The sequence below is a fragment of the Bidens hawaiensis genome, unplaced genomic scaffold (assembly GCF_021521415.1).
Source record: "Bidens hawaiensis isolate Kalapana, Puna unplaced genomic scaffold, B.hawaiensis_p1.1 tig00023225_1, whole genome shotgun sequence".
Lineage (NCBI taxonomy): Eukaryota > Viridiplantae > Streptophyta > Magnoliopsida > Asterales > Asteraceae > Bidens > Bidens hawaiensis.
The window spans coordinates 17,756-37,546 of NW_027505032.1; the positions used below are offsets into that span (position 1 = coordinate 17,756).

At 35.5% G+C, this 19,791-nt stretch overlaps 2 protein-coding genes and 1 pseudogene across 4 annotated transcripts; all 3 read right to left on the reverse strand.

Annotated features, from left to right (window-relative positions):
• Positions 1 to 3,050: 3,050 nt before the first annotated feature.
• Positions 3,051 to 7,597, reverse strand: LOC143609988 (serine carboxypeptidase 1-like; annotated as a pseudogene). Its single transcript, XR_013149508.1, has 15 exons — positions 7,234 to 7,597; positions 7,057 to 7,164; positions 6,701 to 6,972; positions 6,389 to 6,634; positions 6,200 to 6,306; positions 6,017 to 6,111; positions 5,831 to 5,936; positions 5,615 to 5,746; positions 4,430 to 4,823; positions 4,247 to 4,354; positions 3,907 to 4,178; positions 3,582 to 3,826; positions 3,410 to 3,516; positions 3,199 to 3,294; positions 3,051 to 3,117 (listed from the first exon to the last, which is right to left on the reverse strand). The product of XR_013149508.1 is annotated as a serine carboxypeptidase 1-like (transcript).
• A 717-nt stretch (positions 7,598 to 8,314) lies between these two features.
• Positions 8,315 to 11,267, reverse strand: LOC143609993 (serine carboxypeptidase 1-like). The gene is made up of 8 exons (XM_077084599.1): positions 9,973 to 11,267; positions 9,795 to 9,902; positions 9,451 to 9,722; positions 9,115 to 9,360; positions 8,942 to 9,048; positions 8,723 to 8,818; positions 8,544 to 8,649; positions 8,315 to 8,464 (listed from the first exon to the last, which is right to left on the reverse strand). The coding sequence occupies exons 1-8, from the start codon at positions 10,343 to 10,345 to the stop codon at positions 8,330 to 8,332; spliced, it is 1,443 nt and encodes a 480-aa protein (XP_076940714.1). The 5' UTR covers positions 10,346 to 11,267; the 3' UTR covers positions 8,315 to 8,329.
• A 218-nt stretch (positions 11,268 to 11,485) lies between these two features.
• Positions 11,486 to 14,334, reverse strand: LOC143609992 (serine carboxypeptidase 1-like). 2 transcript variants are annotated; one of them, XM_077084598.1, is made up of 8 exons: positions 13,936 to 14,334; positions 13,745 to 13,852; positions 13,406 to 13,677; positions 13,064 to 13,309; positions 12,881 to 12,987; positions 12,688 to 12,783; positions 12,506 to 12,611; positions 11,486 to 12,420 (listed from the first exon to the last, which is right to left on the reverse strand). In XM_077084598.1, exons 1-8 carry the CDS (start codon positions 14,306 to 14,308, stop codon positions 12,277 to 12,279), a joined length of 1,452 nt encoding a protein of 483 aa, XP_076940713.1. In that variant the 5' UTR covers positions 14,309 to 14,334; the 3' UTR covers positions 11,486 to 12,276. The 2 variants fall into 2 exon arrangements, with proteins under 2 accessions (XP_076940713.1, XP_076940711.1); XM_077084596.1 differs by having other exon boundaries at positions 11,486 to 12,611.
• Positions 14,335 to 19,791: the final 5,457 nt, after the last annotated feature.

Genomic DNA, 19,791 nt, shown 5'->3' on the forward strand with positions numbered 1-19,791 from the left:
GAGAAATATTCGACAAAGGTTGAAGAAGTGGTGGGTTAGCCGCCGGTACACCCTATATATAAACCTCTTCGGCACGAGTTGAATATGTCTGAAGCGAAACCTGGAATTAGGGACTTATAGTTAGCGTGGCAGCTGTGAGACATTGAATTCAAGAATTACCGAGGGTAATATTCGCGGAAGATTGAAGGAGTGGTGGGTTAGCCGCTGGTACACCCTATATATAAACCCCTTCAATCCGAAATGAATATGTCTGATGTAAAGCTTGAGGATGATGCCTTGTAGTGGAAAATAGTGTGTCGTCCTGTGTGTCATTGATCTAATAGGAGTCGAAGGAAACACCCAAGTAAGGTTGAAGGAGTGGTGGGTTAGCCGCTGGTACACCCTATATATAAGCCCCTTCGGCTTGATTTGGGTGGTGCCTGAGACGAATATTAGAAGTGGTGGCGCATAGTGGTCATCATGGGATCATGTAATCTTAATCATCGATGCATCAAGTATACTAAAAAGCTAAATTTCGGGACGAAATTCCCCTAAGTTGGGGAGGATGTAACGCCCTGGAATTTGACTGGTAGACAAAAATCAAGGAATCATCGGAAACTATACACTTTGGGGTTCTGGACGATAAGTTCGGAACCCATATCATTGGAGAAATCTGCTTTTATCATTTGAAATGTTTATTTTATAAAACGACATTTACGCCTGGAAAATATTAATTTTTATGCTTTTGAAAAATAAAATGTTCTTATTTAAAAAAAAAAAAAAAAAAAAAAAAAAAAAAAGATTTTAAATAATTATTCGGAAAATGGTTTATAAAAGTTTTGCTGAAAAAGTTTTAGTTTGTTTAAAAACTTATGAACTCGACTAGTCTTGACCCGTCGGTAGCCTAAACCCGAACCCGAGTCACCCGAGTATTTAAGCGGAAAATCAAGTATTCTTACACCATCTCTTTCATTTCCACCAACACTTCCCACCCAAACACTCCCATTTCTAGAGAGAGAGTAGTGAGAGAAAGTCATCCAATCTAAGATTCGAGTCCACCAATCTGTTTATCGTTGTTGTCGGTAAGATCTTCTTGAAAATCATACGTTTTTACAACCAAAACCCGCCCCGAATCGAGCAAAAACTCCGACTTTTGTGTCAAGTGTGTTCTTGGTCAAAAACCGTCATTTTTGGTGTCAAAATGCAAGCTTTTGTGTTTAAAAGTACTAGGAATCGATACCCCTTTCAATCCCGAGCATTTCCATGTCAAAAACTTCGATTTTGGGTCAAAAATCTGGAAAATCTGGAAAACCCGTGGGTATCTCCGTCGCCCAGCTTGAAGGAGTCGAATCAGACTCATTCGATCGAACCAGTCGATCGAATCAGTCCAGTCGATCGAACCAGTCGATCGAATCAGTTCATTCGATCGAATGTGTCGATCGAACCAGTCCAGTCGACCGAATAGGAAAGCAACCGAATGGTCTCCAACTCATTCGACCGAATGAGCTTCGTATTCGATCGAACGTCTGTCTATTCGATCGAATGAGCTTCGTATTCGATCGAACGTCTGTCTATTCGATCGAATGAGTGTCTATTCGATCGAATGTGTTTCTATTCGATCGAATGTGTGTCTATTCGATCGAATGTGTTTCTATTCGATCGAATGTGTTCCTATTCGATCGAATCAGGTCAGAACCAAGCTGTTTCGTCTTTAAAACCTAGTTTTTGCTCGAGATCGTGTAAGGCTTACACTCTTAGACTTAAACTGCGTTGTTAACTTATTATGTCCTTGTCTAGACTTAGAGGATCGACGTTTGACAGCACCCGACCGCCCTAGCAACCACACCTAGTCAACAAGGTGAGTTCATAGCCCCCATTTTTCTTTTAAAGCCTTTCAAATCATTGGGGGTGAAAACATGGTAAATGTACACGTTTTGACAAAACACATTTATTCAAACATTACTTATCATAAACACTTGACAAATCTTTTGCAAACAATGAACATTGGGAAAACAAGTAATCATGGCAGGTTACGCGTACCTTAACTTTCTCGGAAGTTGTGTATGCATAATCAAATATTCAGGAGTAAATATGGGAATCACTCAGCGTTTAGGGAACATTGGACGTTTGGAAATCAAAGTCATGTACCCGTTATACTTTATCATGAAAACACATTATTCATTGGTCAGTCTTGTGATCGTGTGAACAGTGGCAATATAGGTCACAATAGTGCATAGGTTTGATCTCCAAGTGGTCGATTGGTAGACAGGCCGTCACTAGATGTGGGATTCTAAAGTGATCGATTTAGAATACACGTGACCTATGGGGTTCTTAAGTGTTCGATTAAGAATCCGAAGGATCTCTTAAGTGTTCGATTAAGGATCCGAAGGATCTCCTAAGTGATCGATTAGGAAATCCAAGAGATACTAAAGTACGCTTTAGAATTCTCTCATGGTACCCAAAGTGATCGATTTGGGTTACCATCAAGGAAATCAAGTAGCATAGTGTGGTCTTGTGTGGGGTCGATGTCAGGTCTTGTGTGATCATTATGCATCATTATCATTTTTCATCATGGCATGGTTACATATGATTCTTGGGTATCTTATACATATATCCTTGATACCGTTCCTCCTGCATGCATGGAAACAATAATTGGAATCTTTATACGAAACTCTTGCAGATTCAGTTGAGATGATAAGCATACCAAGCATAGTAGGATAAGTTGTAGGAGTGGTGGGTTAGCCGATGGTACACCCTATATATAAACCCCTACAACTTAGCCTAGTATGCTTGTGTAGGGCTTATCACTACAGTATTAGTTAACCTATGAATTCACTCATCTACTTTTTGTAGTTGACGTTTTATTACATGTTTTCAGGAAATGAAGCAGGAAGTAGCTAATAGCTGATAGAGGCCTTAGAGAGATGAAGGCTAGGCTAGGAGTTGTTTGGAAACTTGATATTTTGTATTAAAACAATTTGTTTCATGTTACCTGGATGATGTAATATTTGACAGTTTGGTTATGTTTATGCATTTAGACTTTTATACTATTGTGCTCAATCAATCACGACCTAGTCGCCACGCCTCGGTTTTCCGCCATTACGACCGGGGTGTGACACTATCCCATCTGTATCTCCACTGCAATATTATAAGTCCTTTTTATGTTATGTTATAATCGGTTAAACGTATAAACACATATATATTATTAAATTAAGTTACCTGTAGATCCAAACACTTATTCCACTCGCCATTAGATCCTGAATCACAGACAACACTGTAAAAGGCATGTCTTGCCATTGTATATTGATGAAGTTACTGCATTCAAAGACGAGATCTTGCTTAAAGATCGAGCTAGATATTGTACATTTGAACTTTTTTTAAAATACCAACATATATCTTTGAGATCAAAAGGTTTATATTAGTGTATTACTTGCAAGATTCCCATTTAACTGGCTTTGCATGAAGCGACTGTTGCACAACTGGAGTGTTGAGGTATTCATGAATATAATTCTTGGTGCAGGGATCAAATCCTGATATCTGTATCATTTAAGGAAAATTGTGAACATGTTTATACCAGATATGCGTATTTAGATTAAACTTACCGATGGAGTGCTATTACTGAATGGTGAGCATAACGGGCATATATGTCGTAGATAAAGATGTTGCTTTTAGAAGTGAATGCTTGACTTTGAAAGTCAAGACATGCATCTGTTATGGTTGCACCCAGGGAAAAATTGCAGTTGGAAATGATTCCTTCGTGAATTTCATCAGAAATGATGGCGTGTGACCAGAAATAGTCAAACATTCCTGTGTTCTCTGTTTCATCATCAACGTATGCATTTCCAATCTGTGTCATAACATGAACAAGTTCATTTTTATATATTTAATATCATCAAATAATTCAAAGTTACTTGTATATTGACTCACAGCAATTCCTTTAAGGTTAATGACAGTTTGATTGGTGATCTTGTTGTTTTTAAGAATTAAGTGTGCTAGTTGTGGCACGTAATGCCCTGCATAGCTTTCTCCCGTGATGTAGAAATCTCTACTCTTGTATTCCGGGAATCTTTCTAACCAGTTAACTAAAAACGTATATGAATCTTTTGCGGTTTGTACATCACCGGTCACATAATCTGATGACGTGTTTGAATAAGAAAATCCAACTCCCGCTGGGGACTCCAAGAAAAGGAAATTTGCAACTGCAAAGTATGTAATCCTTAATTTAAAAAACGTTACACGTGTATACACACACAAACACGAGCCTTACCGTTGTTCCATGGATATTTGTTATGTGACAGTGTCATATTATCAGCATTGACTCGAAACGGTCCAAGTTCCATCATGGCCCCGTTTCCAAATGAAGAGCAGCCTGGCCCTGCAAGCATTAATATATTCTTTAGTTTTTGCACGCGAATGTCTTAAAACTTAAACAAAATATTATTATTATTACCTCCATTGAGCCAGAGTACAAGAGGATTAGTGGAAGAGTTGACCGGTGACTCTGCAAGATAATAAAACAGTGCTCTTCCGTGACTCGGGTCAACGGTCACATACCCTGAGTACTGGTCAAAGTCAGTTCCGGCTGGCTGACCTGGCAACTCTGATATCTTATCCACATCCTTCAACCCGTCTTGTGGGCACATGTAGACCGGAGAATACGAGTTCTCGACTGTGGCATCTTCTTTAGTTACATGATTCCGTATTGTTCTTTTTGAACGTTGAATCTTTAAGGCGTTCTCAAGAGGATCATAACCATTGCCACCGTAACAAGACACGAAAATGAGTAGACTGAAATGGACAAGCAAATGGAATGCAATCTTCATTGTTTTAAGACTTATGTTGTGCTGTTGTTTAAAATATATAAAAGTGTTCACATATATAGAGATGGATACTAGTGGGAAGTAACGTCTTGTTGAGTTTACAGTTGGAGTGACAAACCTATGTTTTCATTGTTTGAAAACTGAATCAAAACAATAAAAAGAAGACAACAGTCTTCATTTTAATATAAAAAGAGTCAACCCCATGCTTTTGGGACGGGTTTTAAAAATCTTATTTCCATACTCAATTGTAAAACTGTGTCTCATCTTCAGTCCAATATCTGTCAACTCATTACTTGTCGGGTTCGTGGATTCCTCCACGGGTAAAAGGTATATCCGTTTATGATCTTAGGTGGTTAAAGTTACCCGTTGGGATTCTCTTTACCCGAGTCCATTTAAACTGACATGAACAATGACTTGGAATATCAATGTTAACGACTACATTTCTAATATTTTGTATACTTAAATATCAAATAAATATTTACTGTAGAGTTGAAGTTAATCGTAATTATTGCGTTGTGAACTTTGATGTTTGTAATTGTACGCGTTACCAGGACGAAGATTCACATCAACCGAATGAACCAGGTAAAATCCTTGTAGGTAGCATTATATTTCCGATTACCAAATTATGCCAATCTTTTCATGGTTTATTATAACTGTTGCACATGTAATATTGATACTGATACAGACTAGAAGGTGTAAACATTAGGGATGTAATACAACTTATGATCACTCACAACAAAAGTATAACTAACTTGAGCCCATGATTGAAGATCAATCATAACATAATACTATTAAAGTTTTACTTAGTGGTCGGCAGGAAGCTTTCCCTCCAAGAAGGAAGTGAAGAATGCTAGAGCACACCCCGGTTGGTAGCTCGGGACTAAATGTCCGGCTCCTCTTATCATCACAAATGTTAGGTTTTTGTATCCCACAACATATCCACCAACCTAAATATTACATATATAAATTTCAATGTCTCTATCATTTGCATAAGTAATATTTTAATTAGGAACAAATCTAAGGCATTCTACCTCGCCTTGGTACATCCACGGGTACCATGGTATCTTGACTGATGTTTGTAGTTTGTTTATAGCATACCTAGTTGATGTCACTGGTATTCTCCCATCTGTATCTCCACTGCAATTTCACGAGTCGTTTTTTGTTATGTTATAGCCCGTTAGGTATATACACGCACGTATATCATTAAGTTAAGTTACCTATAGATCCAAACACTGATTCCACTGGCCATTAGATCCTGAATCACAGGCAACACTGTAAAAGGTATGTCCTCCAATGTAAATTGATAAAGTCACTGCATTCAAAAACAATATATTTGTAATTGTTTCAAATTTTTCTTAGTATAAACATGCATGTTAAAGATCAAAGGTTAGTATTATTACCTGCAAGATTCCCACTGAACCGGTTTTGCATGAAGAGACTGTTGCACGACAGGAGTGTTCAGGTATCCGTAAACATAATTCTCTGTGCATGGATCGAATCCTGATATCTGTATCAATTATGTAAATTAATTACTTTCATAGTTTCATGTGAATATGTTTCTCCAAATCTCTATTTAGATTAAATCTTACTGATGGAGCGCTTTTGCTGAATGGTGAGCATAAAGGGGTATATATGTCATAGAAATAGATATTGCTTTTGGCAGCGAACGCCTGATTTTGATAGTCATTACATGCATCTGTTATGGTTGCACCCTCTGAAATGTTGCAGTGGAAAATGATTCCTTCGTGGATTTCATCAGAAATGATTGCGTGTGTCCAGAAATAATCATATATTCCCGTGTATGTGGTTTCATCATCAATATATGCGTTTCCGATCTGAACCATATGCTTATATTCAGTATCATCAAATAGTTTAAAGTTACTAGTAAATCCAATACTTACAGCAATTCCTTTAAGGTTAATGACAGTTTGATTCGTGATCTTGTTGTTTTGAAGGATTAATTGTGCGAGTTGAGGCACGTAATGCCCTGCATAGCTTTCGCCCGCGATGTAAAAATCTCTAGCTTTGTATTCCGGGAATCTTTCTAGCCAATTGACTAGAAATGTATATGAGTCCTTTGCGGTTTGTACATCGTCAGTTATATAATCTGAAGACGTGTTCGAGTAAGAATATCCAACCCCAGCAGGGGATTCCAAGAAAAGAACATTTGCAACTGCAAAGTTTACAGTCCATAGTTATAAAAATGTTACATGTGTATATGTATACACACGCAAACGCACACACAGTAGAGTCTTACTGTTGTTCCATGCATATTTATTATATGAAAGTGTCGTATTATCAGCGTTGACTCGAAACGGTCCAAGTTCCATCATGGCCCTGTTTCCAAACGAAGAGCAGCCCGGCCCTGCAACAGTTAATATCATTTTTTTACTTCATGAACACAAATGATTAAAAAGAAGAGTATTATTGTTACCTCCATTGAGCCAGAGTACTAGTGGATTAGTGGAAGAGTTGACTGGTGATTCTGCAAGATAATAAAACAGTGCTCTTCCGTGGCTTGGGTCAACGGTTACATACCCTGAGTACTGGTCAAACTCTGTGCCAGCCGGCTGACCTGGCAACTCTGATATCTTGTCAGCATCCTTCAACTCGTCTTGTGGACCCACGTAGACTGGAGAATACAAGTTCTCAACTGTGGCATCTTCTGTAGTTACATGATTTGGTGTTGTTCTTCCTGAACGTTGAATCTTTGATGCGTTTTCAAGAGGATCATATCCGTAGCAAGACACGAACACGAGTAGACTGAAATGAACAAACAAATGTAATGCAATCTTCATTGGTTAAATGTATGTATTGCTGCCACTTAGATATAAGAGCATTTATATATTATATATACACATGGATAGTTGTAGGAAGTAACTGGGGTGGTTCTTATAGTTAAATTTATGGTCAAAGTTACAAAAACTATGTTTTCATTGTTTGAAAAATGAAAGAAAATAACAAAACAAGATACAAGGTTCTATGTTATATTAAGAAGGCGTCAGTTTTCATGTTAATATACTTTGAAGATGCACAAGTGGGGGATTGACCAGAGCCCACCTCAAAAGTTCAGTTTTGGACTATTGTGACGGATTTCCGATATACCCGTCTATAATCTTTGCCTGCCACTTTATTGTAATCGTTTTGAGTTTAATGAGAAATATATATTGGTAATAGAATCATTGTGTAATCAAACTAGATCTTAAACTCACACGAAAAATGACTTGAAATTTTAAATACTCAACTAAATACATTTCTTTATTTTTATTTAATAATTTCAAATTTCAATATCTAATATATTTTTTAAGATTGCATACTATATTTATTACTCGTTTCCAAGGTAATATGCTTGTTGCAGGGTAGAACATGACCCCTTATTATGATCATACACAATAAGATTATCTTTAAAGTAATCTTGTCCTAAAACTCAAAACAAATAACTAGAAATCGAGCCCGTGACTGAAGATCAATCTTAGCACTTTCATTCTTGAAGTTTTAGAAATCCAAATGTGGAGATTAATGATAATGGTTCATGGAATCTTTCCCTCCAAAAAGGACGAGAAGAATGCAAGCCCGCGAGCTGGTTGGTAGCTTGGGACGAAGTGTCCAGCTCCTCTTATGGTCACAAACGTCAAGTTTTCGTATCCCACAACATATCCGCCAACCTAAACCACCCAAACAAAGAAACTCCCATAAATTATTTAGTTAACTAAAAGATGAAGGATTGCATAAAACGCGTTCTACCTCGCCTTGATACATCCATGGGTACCAAGGAGTCTTGACTGATGTTTGTAGTTCGTTTATAGAATATCTACTTGTAGTCACCGGTACTCTACCATCTGTATCTCCACTGCATTTTTATGTTTTATGCTATGTTATAATCGGTTAAGTATATACACATAGATATTATTAAACTTAGTTACCTATAGATCCAAACACTTATTCCGCTGGCCATTAGATCTTGAATCAAAGGCAACACCGTAAAAGGCATGCCCTTCCAGTATAGACCAATCAACTCGCTGCATTTTGTAAAAAGATTATAAACACATTTCAAAGTTTTCACCTTTATGAATTTATAAACATATTTGAGATCAAAGCTGGTGTTGGTGTATTACTTGCAAGATTCCCAGTTGGTGTATTACTTGCAAGATTCCCATTGAACCGGTTTTGCATGAAGCGACTGTTGCACAACAGGAGTGTTCAAGTAGGTATAGATGTAATTTTCAGTGCACGGGTCAAATGCTGATATCTGTATCAATCACGTTAATTTAATTACTTCCGCGTGAATATAACATGTACTATGTTGAGAGCTTACTGAGGGTGTGCTATTGCTTGATGATGAACATAATGGAGCATATATGTCATAGAAGTAGATGTTGCTTCTAGCAGCTGCTGCTTGGCCCTGATATTCATCACATGCCTGCGTTATGGTTGCATTCTCTGAAAAATTGCAGTTAGAGATGATCCCGTCATGAATTTCATCAGAAATGATCGCGTGTGACCAGAAATAATCGAACATTCCTGTGTTTTCCGTTTCATCGTCAACATATGCATTTCCGATCTGCATAATATATATTATCAGCATCAACATATCAAAAAGATGCTCTCAAACTTTCAAACAGATGCTGATAGATAATAGATTAGCACTTACAGCAATCCCTTTAAGGTTTATGACAGTTTGATTGGTGATCTTGTTGTTTTGAAGGATTAACTGCGCCAGTTGAGGCACGTAATGCCCTGCATAGCTTTCGCCCGTGATGTAAAAATCTCTAGTTTTGTATTCTGGGAATCTTTCTAACCAGTTAACCAGAAATGTATATGAATCTTTTGCGGTTTGTATATCTCCGGTTTGATAATCTGTAGACGTGTTTGAGTAAGAAAATCCAACTCCAGCCGGTGATTCCAAGAACAGTACATTTGCAACTGTAGAGATTATATATGATTCTTACTCGGTTTTTTTTATTAATAAAGATATATATGAATCATAATTCTTACCATTGTTCCATGCGTATTTATTCCGTGATAGTGTCGTATTATCAGCATTGACTCGAAACGGTCCAAGTTCCATCATGGCCCCGTTTCCAAACGAAGAGCAGCCCGGCCCTACAACGATTAATATCATTTTTAAGTTCACGAACACGAATGACTAATAAAAGGAAAATATTATTATTACCTCCATTGAGCCAGAGTACAAGAGGATTAGTGGAAGAGTTGGCTGGTGACTCTGTAAGATAATAGAACAGTGCTCTGCCATGGTTCGGGTCAACGGTTACATACCCTGAGTACTGGTCAAAGTCTGTTCCGGCTGGCTGACCTGGCAACTCTGATATCTTATCAGCATCCTTCAACCCGTCTTGTGGGCCCACGTAGACCGGAGTATACAAGTTCTCGGCTGTGGTGCCTTCTTTAGTTACGTGATTCCGTGTTGTTCTTCTTGAACGTTGAACCTTTAACGCGTTTTCAAGAGGGTCGTATCCATTGCCACCATAGCAAGACACGAACACGAGTAGACTGAAATGAACATACAAATGAAATGCAATCTTCATTGATCAAATATGTAGGTTGTGTTGTTGTTTAGAAGATATATATAAAGGTATTTATATATACATATGGATACATGTTGGAAGTAACGTTTAATGTTTTGTTGAGTTTAAAATTTAGGTGACAAATCCTATGTTTTCATTGTTTGAAAAAGGAAAGAAAACAACAAACTTAATACAAGGTTGCCGCCTCTTCATGGACTTAGATGCCTACGGCTTGTACGGTTGTACCTGATCCTCGGCTCCTCCCGAGTCGAGAATGGGTTAGATCGGTTTGATTATTGTCTTAAACCTCACCATGACCGAATACTTTGGTTATTAAAACACGATTTACATATGTTACAGTTTACAGTTTACACACCAAGCTTTCATATAGTATCTATAAACTAAGTGCAGTTAATATTTACTAATCTAAGAAAATATATGCACCAAGCTTATAATTCAAATATAGGTTGTAAACCACAATTATGAATTTATGATATTTTGCAAAATGGTTTTCAAGAGGTGGGTTCATCACATAGTATGTTCTCACTTACTAATCTTTTCAAGATTATAAAGATTTCAGGTTAGAGAATATTACACATAGACAGTGAACATTCTTTTGGAATTTAACCCCTTAACTAGGTTTGTACCAATTGCGTTGCGGCGGTGTATTTGATTGATATGGGTTAAGTTCATTACGATACTGATACTGAATTGAAAAAATTAATCCAACACATAAAATAGTAGCCACGTCCATATAGCTTATAATAGAAAAATTAACATATTAGAAACACTAATACAGCTTATGATCAAAGCGGCATGAATTCGATTGGTATCGGTTAGCTTTGTTACGGTACCGGCACTAAACAAGAAAGCTATATTAGTAAACACCTTGAATACTTGTATATCTCACAATACAAAAAGAAAAAATATACATATTAAAATGACGTTTATTCGGTTGGTAAAATATGGGCGTTGCGGTGACGAGTTGACGCAAATTGAGTTAGTTTTGGTTACGTGTGTTATGGTGCTACTGTTGGAACTAAAACACAAAAAAATTTACAAATTTTAAGCAAAAGGAAGTTGGATGACGTGGCATGAGCTAGTTCCGCCTCGTGAACCAATGACAATCTTGCGACACCATCACACCAACTCATTAATTTTTATCTTATGTATAATTTGTTATGAGTTAAGTTAAACCCCATTCGTATACCAGATTCAAGTACATTATTTATATGTAAACTTACGATAAAACGCATCTGCTTGTTTTGTTTTGAATCGAAAAGTTTAAGATCGCCTTTGTAAATGAATCATTACACGTTTTAACTTAATTTCTTTTATGGCAAATTTGCACCCTTAAATCCTTTTTCCTATATATGTATACTTGAACCCACAACTACATAAAAAAAAAGACATAATTCTTAAACACTTAAATACCTTTGTCATATGTCCTTAAGATTTTTTTTGAAGGTCATTGAAATTATTATGGATGTTACACAAATAGTTAATCTAAAGGATTCAAAAGCTCTTCGTCTCCTTTCTCTCTAATATATGAAAGCATTCAAAATAGGTTTTCTATATCTACTTTCTCTTAATTTTACAGAATATATAAAAAAAACAGTAAAATTATCACTACATCGTGTCTCTAAAGTAAGTAGAAAACAATAATAAAAAGCTATAGTGATTATGCATTGCCATTCATTTCTACGCTGATGCAATGTTTTCTTTCTTGCACACCATTATCATTTATGAACATTTTGAAAACCAGCATATATAACTCTTTTCATGGTAAATTGTAACTGTCGTACATATACAACTTATTATGATCACTCGCTAAAATGATAAGCTCAAACATTGATTTAGAGCAATATTGCCATGGAATTTACTCACAACAAACGTATAACCCGAACCCATGTGTGTAGATCAGTTTAACATATTATTCTTAAAAGTTATAATTAGTGATCGGTAGGAAGCTTTCCCTTCAAGAAGGAAGTGAAGAACGCTAGAGCACGCCCCGGTTGGTAGCTTGGGACAAAATGTCCGGCTCCTCTTATCGTCACAAATGTTAGGTTTTCGTATCCCACAACATATCCACCAACCTAACATAACATAAGTAAGTTTTAATGTATCATTTAATATTAGAAACTGTTTAATTAAATAAGAATCGAATAGAATTCTTTTTACCTCGCCTTGGTACTTCCATGGGTACCATGGTGTCTTGACTGATGTCTTTAGTTTGTTTATAGCATACCTACTTGATGTCACCGATACTCTCCCGTCTGTGTCTCCACTGCAGTTTTATGTTTTTTGCTATGATATAATCGGTTAAGTATATACAACACATGTATATCATTAAATTAAGTTACCTGTAGATCCAAACACTGATACCACTGGCCATTAGATCCTGAATCACAGGCAACACTGTAAAAGGCATGTCATTCCAGTTTAGGCCGATGGGCTTGCTGCGTTATGTAAAAAGATTATAAACACATTACAAAGTTTGAGTGTTTTTGAATTTATAAACATCTTTTGAGTTAAAAGTTGGTATTAGTGTATTACTTGCAAGATTCCCATTGAACCTGTTTTGCATGAAGGGACTGTTGCACAGCAGGAGTGTTCAAGTAGGTATAGATGTAATTTTCAGTGCATGGATCAAATCCTGATATCTGTATCAATCATGTAGAGTTGTGAATTACTTCCATGTGAATATCAATATGTCTGATTAGATTAGTTAGCTCTTACTGATGGAGTGCTATTGCTAAATGGTGAGCATAAAGGGGTATAGATGTCATAAAAGTAGATATTGCTCAAAGCAGTGTATGCCTGATATTGATAGTCTAAACATGCATCTGTTGTATTTGCACTCTCGGAAAAGTTGCAGTTGGACTTGATCCCTTTGTGGATTTCATCAGAAATGATGGCGTGTGTCCAGAAATAGTCAAATGTTCCTGTGTTTGCCGTTTCACTATCCACGTATGCATTTCCGAGCTGAAGCATAACATATTAAGTATTAACATGAACATGTTCATTCTTATATTCAGTGTCAACATATAGTTTAAAGTTATTAAGAATTTCAATACTTACAGCAATTCCTTTAAGGTTAATGACAGTTTGATTCGCGATCTTGTTGTTTTTAAGAATTAATTGTGCTAGTTGAGGCACGTAATGCCCTGCATAGCTTTCGCCCGCAATGTAAAAATCTCTAGTTTTGTATTCCGGGAATCTTTCTAACCAATTGACTAGAAATGTATACGAGTCTTTCGCTGTCTGTGTGTCTCCGGTTGTATAGTCTGAAGATGTGTTTGAGTAAGAAAATCCAACTCCAGCCGGGGATTCCAAGAAAAGGACATTTGCAACTGCAAAGATTATTACATACCATTCTTACTCGGTTTTGTTGCTATTAAAGATATATACAAGTCTTACCGTTGTTCCATGCGTATTTATTTCGTGACAGTGTTGTATTATCAGTATTGACTCGAAAAGGTCCAAGTTCCATCATGGCCCCGTTTCCGAACGAAGAGCAGCCCGGCCCTGCAACGATTATTATCATTTTTTAATATATGAACATAAATGACTTTAAAAAAGAAAAAGAAAAGATAAATCTTTTTATTTACCTCCATTGAGCCAGAGTACAAGAGGATTAGTGGAAGAGTTGACCGGTGACTCTGCAAAATAGTAAAATAGAGCTCTCCCATGGTTCGGGTCAACGGTCACATACCCTGAGTACTGATCAAAGTCAGTTCCGGCTGGCTGACCTGCCAAACTGGATATCTTGTCGGCATCCTTCAGCCCGTCTTGAGGGCCTATGTAAACCGGTGAGGTTGAATACTCGACTGCTTGAAATTCGTTACTTACATGATTCACTGTCGATCTTCTTGAACGTTGGATCTTTAAAGCGTGCTCAAGAGGGTCGTATCCATTACTACCGTAGCAAGACACAAAAACAAGTAGACTGAAATGAAGTGACAGTTGAAATGCGATCTTCATTGATTATAGGTGTCTTGTCCTGCTGTTTAGATAACATTTTTATATAAATGCTAAAATTCTGTCACTTGCGATGGAAGGCGATATTCCGAAGAAAAAGTTACTAGATACTAACCAAGTTTCATAATTGTTCTATTTAGTTCATTCAATTTAAGCACTTACTTATGAAAAGTTTTAGAGCAATAAACCAATATTGAAACTTAATTGACTTTTATAGTTAAGAAAAGCATGCATTTATTGGAACAGTATTGAAACTTGGTTTACTATTTGTGATTATGTCCGTTAAAAATATGTTTCTTTGTTTGAAAAACGAAAGATAACAACACAAGCTTCATAATAATATAATATTTGAAGTTTTTAGTTTTGTAGCTAAAATGATGAAACAAAATACCAATACACCAATAGAAATGAGACAAAGAAATGAAACAACAGATCCAAGTTCTGAAAACAAGCAAAATAAATTTATGGAATTTGATTTGAATAACCTGTGAAGTTGCAGAGAATCAGCAGTGGGATGATGAGATTGAAATGATTGGTGAATCCAAATACAAAAGTCTACAATTGGAACATTTGTTTTTTTGAAGGTCAGTCAACACTTGGATTTTATTATAGAGAGAGCTCATCCATAAGCTAGTATTACAACGTAAGTCCACTGATGTTGATGGAGAGAGGGAGTTAACACCTTAAATTTGTATAATACAATATTATTATATAAAAAGCTATTGTTTAAAATATATAATTTAAATTAGAGTTAAGTGTCATTTTAATACCTGGTTTGGTCAACTACGCAACTTTAGCACTTATTCATTTATTTTGTACAAATGACTTCCTCAGTTTCAAAAAATTTGCATTTTTAGTATTTTTTTTTTAACACAGTTTATTTTTCCGTTAAGTCAGGGATAATTTAGTAACCTCGTTATTTTCTTTGTTTCTTTTTCTTTTTATTAAACGCTTATATCTTGTAAACCCTAAATCCCCAAATCAAAACATCAAAATCCAAATCCTAAATCCCCAAATATCGTAAAAATTCAAACCCTATGATGATATGGAGAATGAGTTTGGGGATTTATGATTTGGATTTTGATGTTATGATTGTGGATTTGGGGTTTACAGGATATAAGCGTTTAAAAGAAAAGAAAAAAACAAAGAAAATAACGAAGTTACCAAATTATCTTTGACTTAACGGAAAAAATAGACGGGGTTAAAAAAAGTACTAAAAATGCAAGTTTTTTGAAATTGAGATAGCCATTTGTACAAAATAAAAAATAGGTACTAAGGTTGCGTAGTTGACCAAACCACATGTACTAAAATGACACGTAACTCTTTAAATTATTTTCCAATCAGTTTTGATGTATTTTTTTTTGTGAAACAAGTAAGCAGACTTTTATTATTAGTCATATTTTTATGTAGTAAATGTAACTATTTTATAATTTGTTTTGTTTGTTAATTTTCAATAACATTATTTACTTAGAGTACTTCCAATGCTTGCATTTGTCGGACGTCCGCTCCAAGGGACCAAGAGGACACTTAGGTGGCGGACTAGCGGTGATGTAGAAATCCAGATGTGGAAACGGACATAAGTTTTTTAAAATGTTAAAATATTACCGTTTTCAAATGGTTAAAAATCTTTTTACCTCGTTAATTGTTGGAAGTTTTAATGTGTGTGAATGAAGTCTTAAGAAGGAAGTGGTGAAAGTTGTCCCACATTGGATTGGGAACAAAATAAGGAGTGGTATATAAGGTAGAACCTTTACCACTCATTCAAATCTTTATGACCTGTTTTACCACAAGTCCTACACGCGCGCAGGGGGGATGCAAATTTGGGTTTCTGAACTATAAAATAAATTCATCGAACTTGTGTGCGGACACGAATGCAGCTCCAAAAACTCAAGCCTACGTGAGGCAATTTGTTTGTGAGATTCAAAATCTGTTGGTCTGATCAATACCAATGATTATTATTTTCCGGTTTTGTAATCTGCACTAATATAGATGGTTGGCATTATAATGAATCGGATCATCCATGTTTTGATCCTTATACCCATGAGGAGGGTTCGGACTCGTCAAGTGATGATTACCACCGGAAGTAATCAACCATTTATCTTACGTTTTAAATTATATTTTATTATTTAAATATATATGAAATATACAAAATTAAAATATTATAAAAGTATTTTTATTTATATAAATTAGATGTAGAATAGGTGATAATGTGAACCGAAGAAACACGAGTTCAACCATGGAAAGGGACTTCCATAGAGTGTAGCCAGCAGAAAGTCTTGAATCTAAGGATGTTGAGTATTGAGATCTACGATGGTAAAATGTAGAGAAAGCAATCGTGTAGTAGATGTTAGAAGGAAGAGACGCTTCTAGCTTAAACTAGCGTCATCATGAGGCCCGACTCGTGGGTCAACATTTTAAAGGTAGGGCTTTAGGCCCAATATGTATTAAGGCCCCATTTAAAAAAAAACTGGACTTGTGTGTTATTATGAAACTAGGCTTCTGATGCAATTTGAAGCTGGGTTAATTAATTGATGTAAGAATCAGTTAGTTTAATTAATTTAGGTGACGTACTGATATTCAAAGCTGGTTCCAACGCATATTGTAAATCTAGAAACGTTAACTTAATATAAACATATTTAGTTTATACACATACAAAAAATATATAAAAAAATAAAAAAGGCTGCAGTTTTAGAGCTCGCTTTAGGCCTCCGTAAAGGTTGAGCCAGCCCTGGTCATCATCGCCTTCATAATGGTCTCTCCATGCATGCAAGTGTATAAAGTACAAAGAGGTAGCATGAGGTTAAAGAGGGTGAGAATGGAATCCTTTATCATTTGGTGGAGCCTCCTATTTATAACCGGAGGTGTGGAGTATTGTGAACAACATATTCGGCCACGTCGTGAGGGAATATCTGGCCTGTCAATTCTTAAGTTGTCATAGTGGAAGTCGTGGATGTCTTTTTGCGTAGGGTCCATTGTTTAGTACTATTGTCTCCTTTGTGTGGCTATTGCGGTGGTCACGCGCATACCTGCTGTACAAGTGGCATTTCCCTGTTGGTGCCTTTACCTGGTGTTGCAGTGGTCCTTGTTGTACCTTCTCTTACACGATGTACTCGCTCCTGTATGCGTCAGGTTTGTTTTTTTCCCTTGCAATACATGGAAATCTAAATTACTCCCATCACTCGCTCCACACTTGGACTTACATTGCCAATCACCCTTAAAATCTGAGTTTCATTTATCACCAAGAGACACATGGTTGTGTTCTGATCCCTTTATAGCACACGACTATGTTATTTAAATTTACAGTAGAAACTCTATAAAATAATACACTTGGGACCACCAAAATTTATTACTCCCTCCGTCCCTCTACAAGTGTTATAGTTTGAAAAACACAAAATTTTAAAAAGTTTGAATGATTACAATTTTTGCTTAACAAATTACTATAATGCCCTTGACATATATAAAAAGACAAAATTTAAGAAAGTTGGAATAGTTGCATTTTAAGGGTAAATTTGAAACTTAATTAATAAAGTTTGAAAGTGGACATTTGTAATGGGACAAACTAAAAAGGAAACGTGGACACTTTCAAAGGGACGAAGGTAGTAATTAAAAGAGTTATTAATTAATCGATAAATTAATAATTATTAATTTATATATTAATTAATATTTTATTAATTTATAGTAGAATACTTAGTTTACAAACACCTTTCAAGCTTCTATTTAATTATTGTCTACAATGGAGCCCCCTTCGCGAAACGAAGCTATTAAAGCGGCAATCACATTGAACAATTTCTTGTTGAGCTATGAGAAAACAACACCAGAAGTTCTTACCATGCTAAGGAAAATTAGAGACGAGATTCAAGGGGAAATTGATTTCAACAAAAAACAAAAGACAATTGAGTCATTTTTCAAGAAACCTTTATAAATCATTCATGTAATATGCTATATATAAGGAATTATTAATTTATATTTTATATGGGGTCTAAAGAAATTATCAAAAATGTATTATCTTATAATTTTAGCGAATTATTAATTTAGCACCCTATCCCCGAGTCAGGACCGGCAAAAAATATTATCTTAGAGAGTTTATTAAATAATCGAGTATTAATTTATCGAGTTTCTACTGTACGTAGTCTTCTGAATCATTGTCATATTTTCTTTCTTTCCCTACTACAATGCCACATTATAAAATACTCTCGGACTTTAGACAGAAGTTGTCTGGATCAATTACAAATAGATGTAATGTGTTAAATATGTCTAAAGTAATTATATTAATACTGAAGTAATTATTAGGTTTTAAACAACAATGATTATTATTAGTTTGTTACTCATAATACATTTTTTGTGGTGTAATTACATTAAATTATTTGTATGTTTAGTAGATTAATTTTAACTTGTACCGTATATACATGGCCGACCCTAGGATAGTGCGAGTCGGACAACCAGCCGAGGCTTGTAATTTTCGGGATTTTATATATATTTTATTTTTTTGTGTTATAAAATAGGTATGATCTTAATTATCTTAATTAAATATGTTGGGTCCAAATCTTTCTATTATCCATCATTATTTAAGCTATTGGGCCCAAACTAAATTTAAAAAGTGGAGAAAAAAAATCAAACAACTCGTTAGGACCTACAAGCACTTTTATCTAGGTTCGGCCGAAGTATTTAATTTCTTGGGGCCGGCCTTACCTATATATATACATGGTTGTAAAAATCCTGACTCGTGATGATTAATCCCTGATTAATTGCTAGTGTGTACCCCATCGACTACTTACCGATTAATCACTATGTATACATGTCTAGCATAAATTTAATCAAGTTCAACTAAGCTCTGCTAAATTACACCCAGTCACACATCAACTTAATCGGATTTGCTGCGAAATGTGAATCGGTTGATGAGAGTATGTGACGAGATTATTGAACGCAGCCAAATGCAAAGTCAAATGTGAAAATTAAATTAAATACATTGAACCTTAGTTTTGCGTAAACTCTTATGCTTCAAATAAGAAATAATCAACGTATACCTCACAATATTATTAATTTTTAATTAGGTTGTTAGAACTTGGTTAAGGAGGGTTGATAAATGTTGAATCAGTTTAGATGTAGTTTAAAATCGAAGCATAATTGAGAATTTCGTTCATAAGCTTAATGAAACCAATTGGTTTCGGTTACATAAGATGGTTTGATTATCGGTTTTGCATGGTGATTCGTTCTGTTAATAACCAAACATTTAATAGATTTTACTCATTCTTCTTTTACTAGTTATAATTAATACTAGGGTATAGCCCGTGTTACACACGGGTGGAAAAAACATGTCAACAAACATAATAAATTTAAACAACAAATTCAAGTAACACAATATATACTTCTTCAAACTTTCGGACCAAAACGTTAACCATTTACATTGTCTAGATATTAAAAGTTAAAAGTTACAATAAGTTAATGTACATCGAACAACCAAAAAACATCAACAAAAGACATAAACA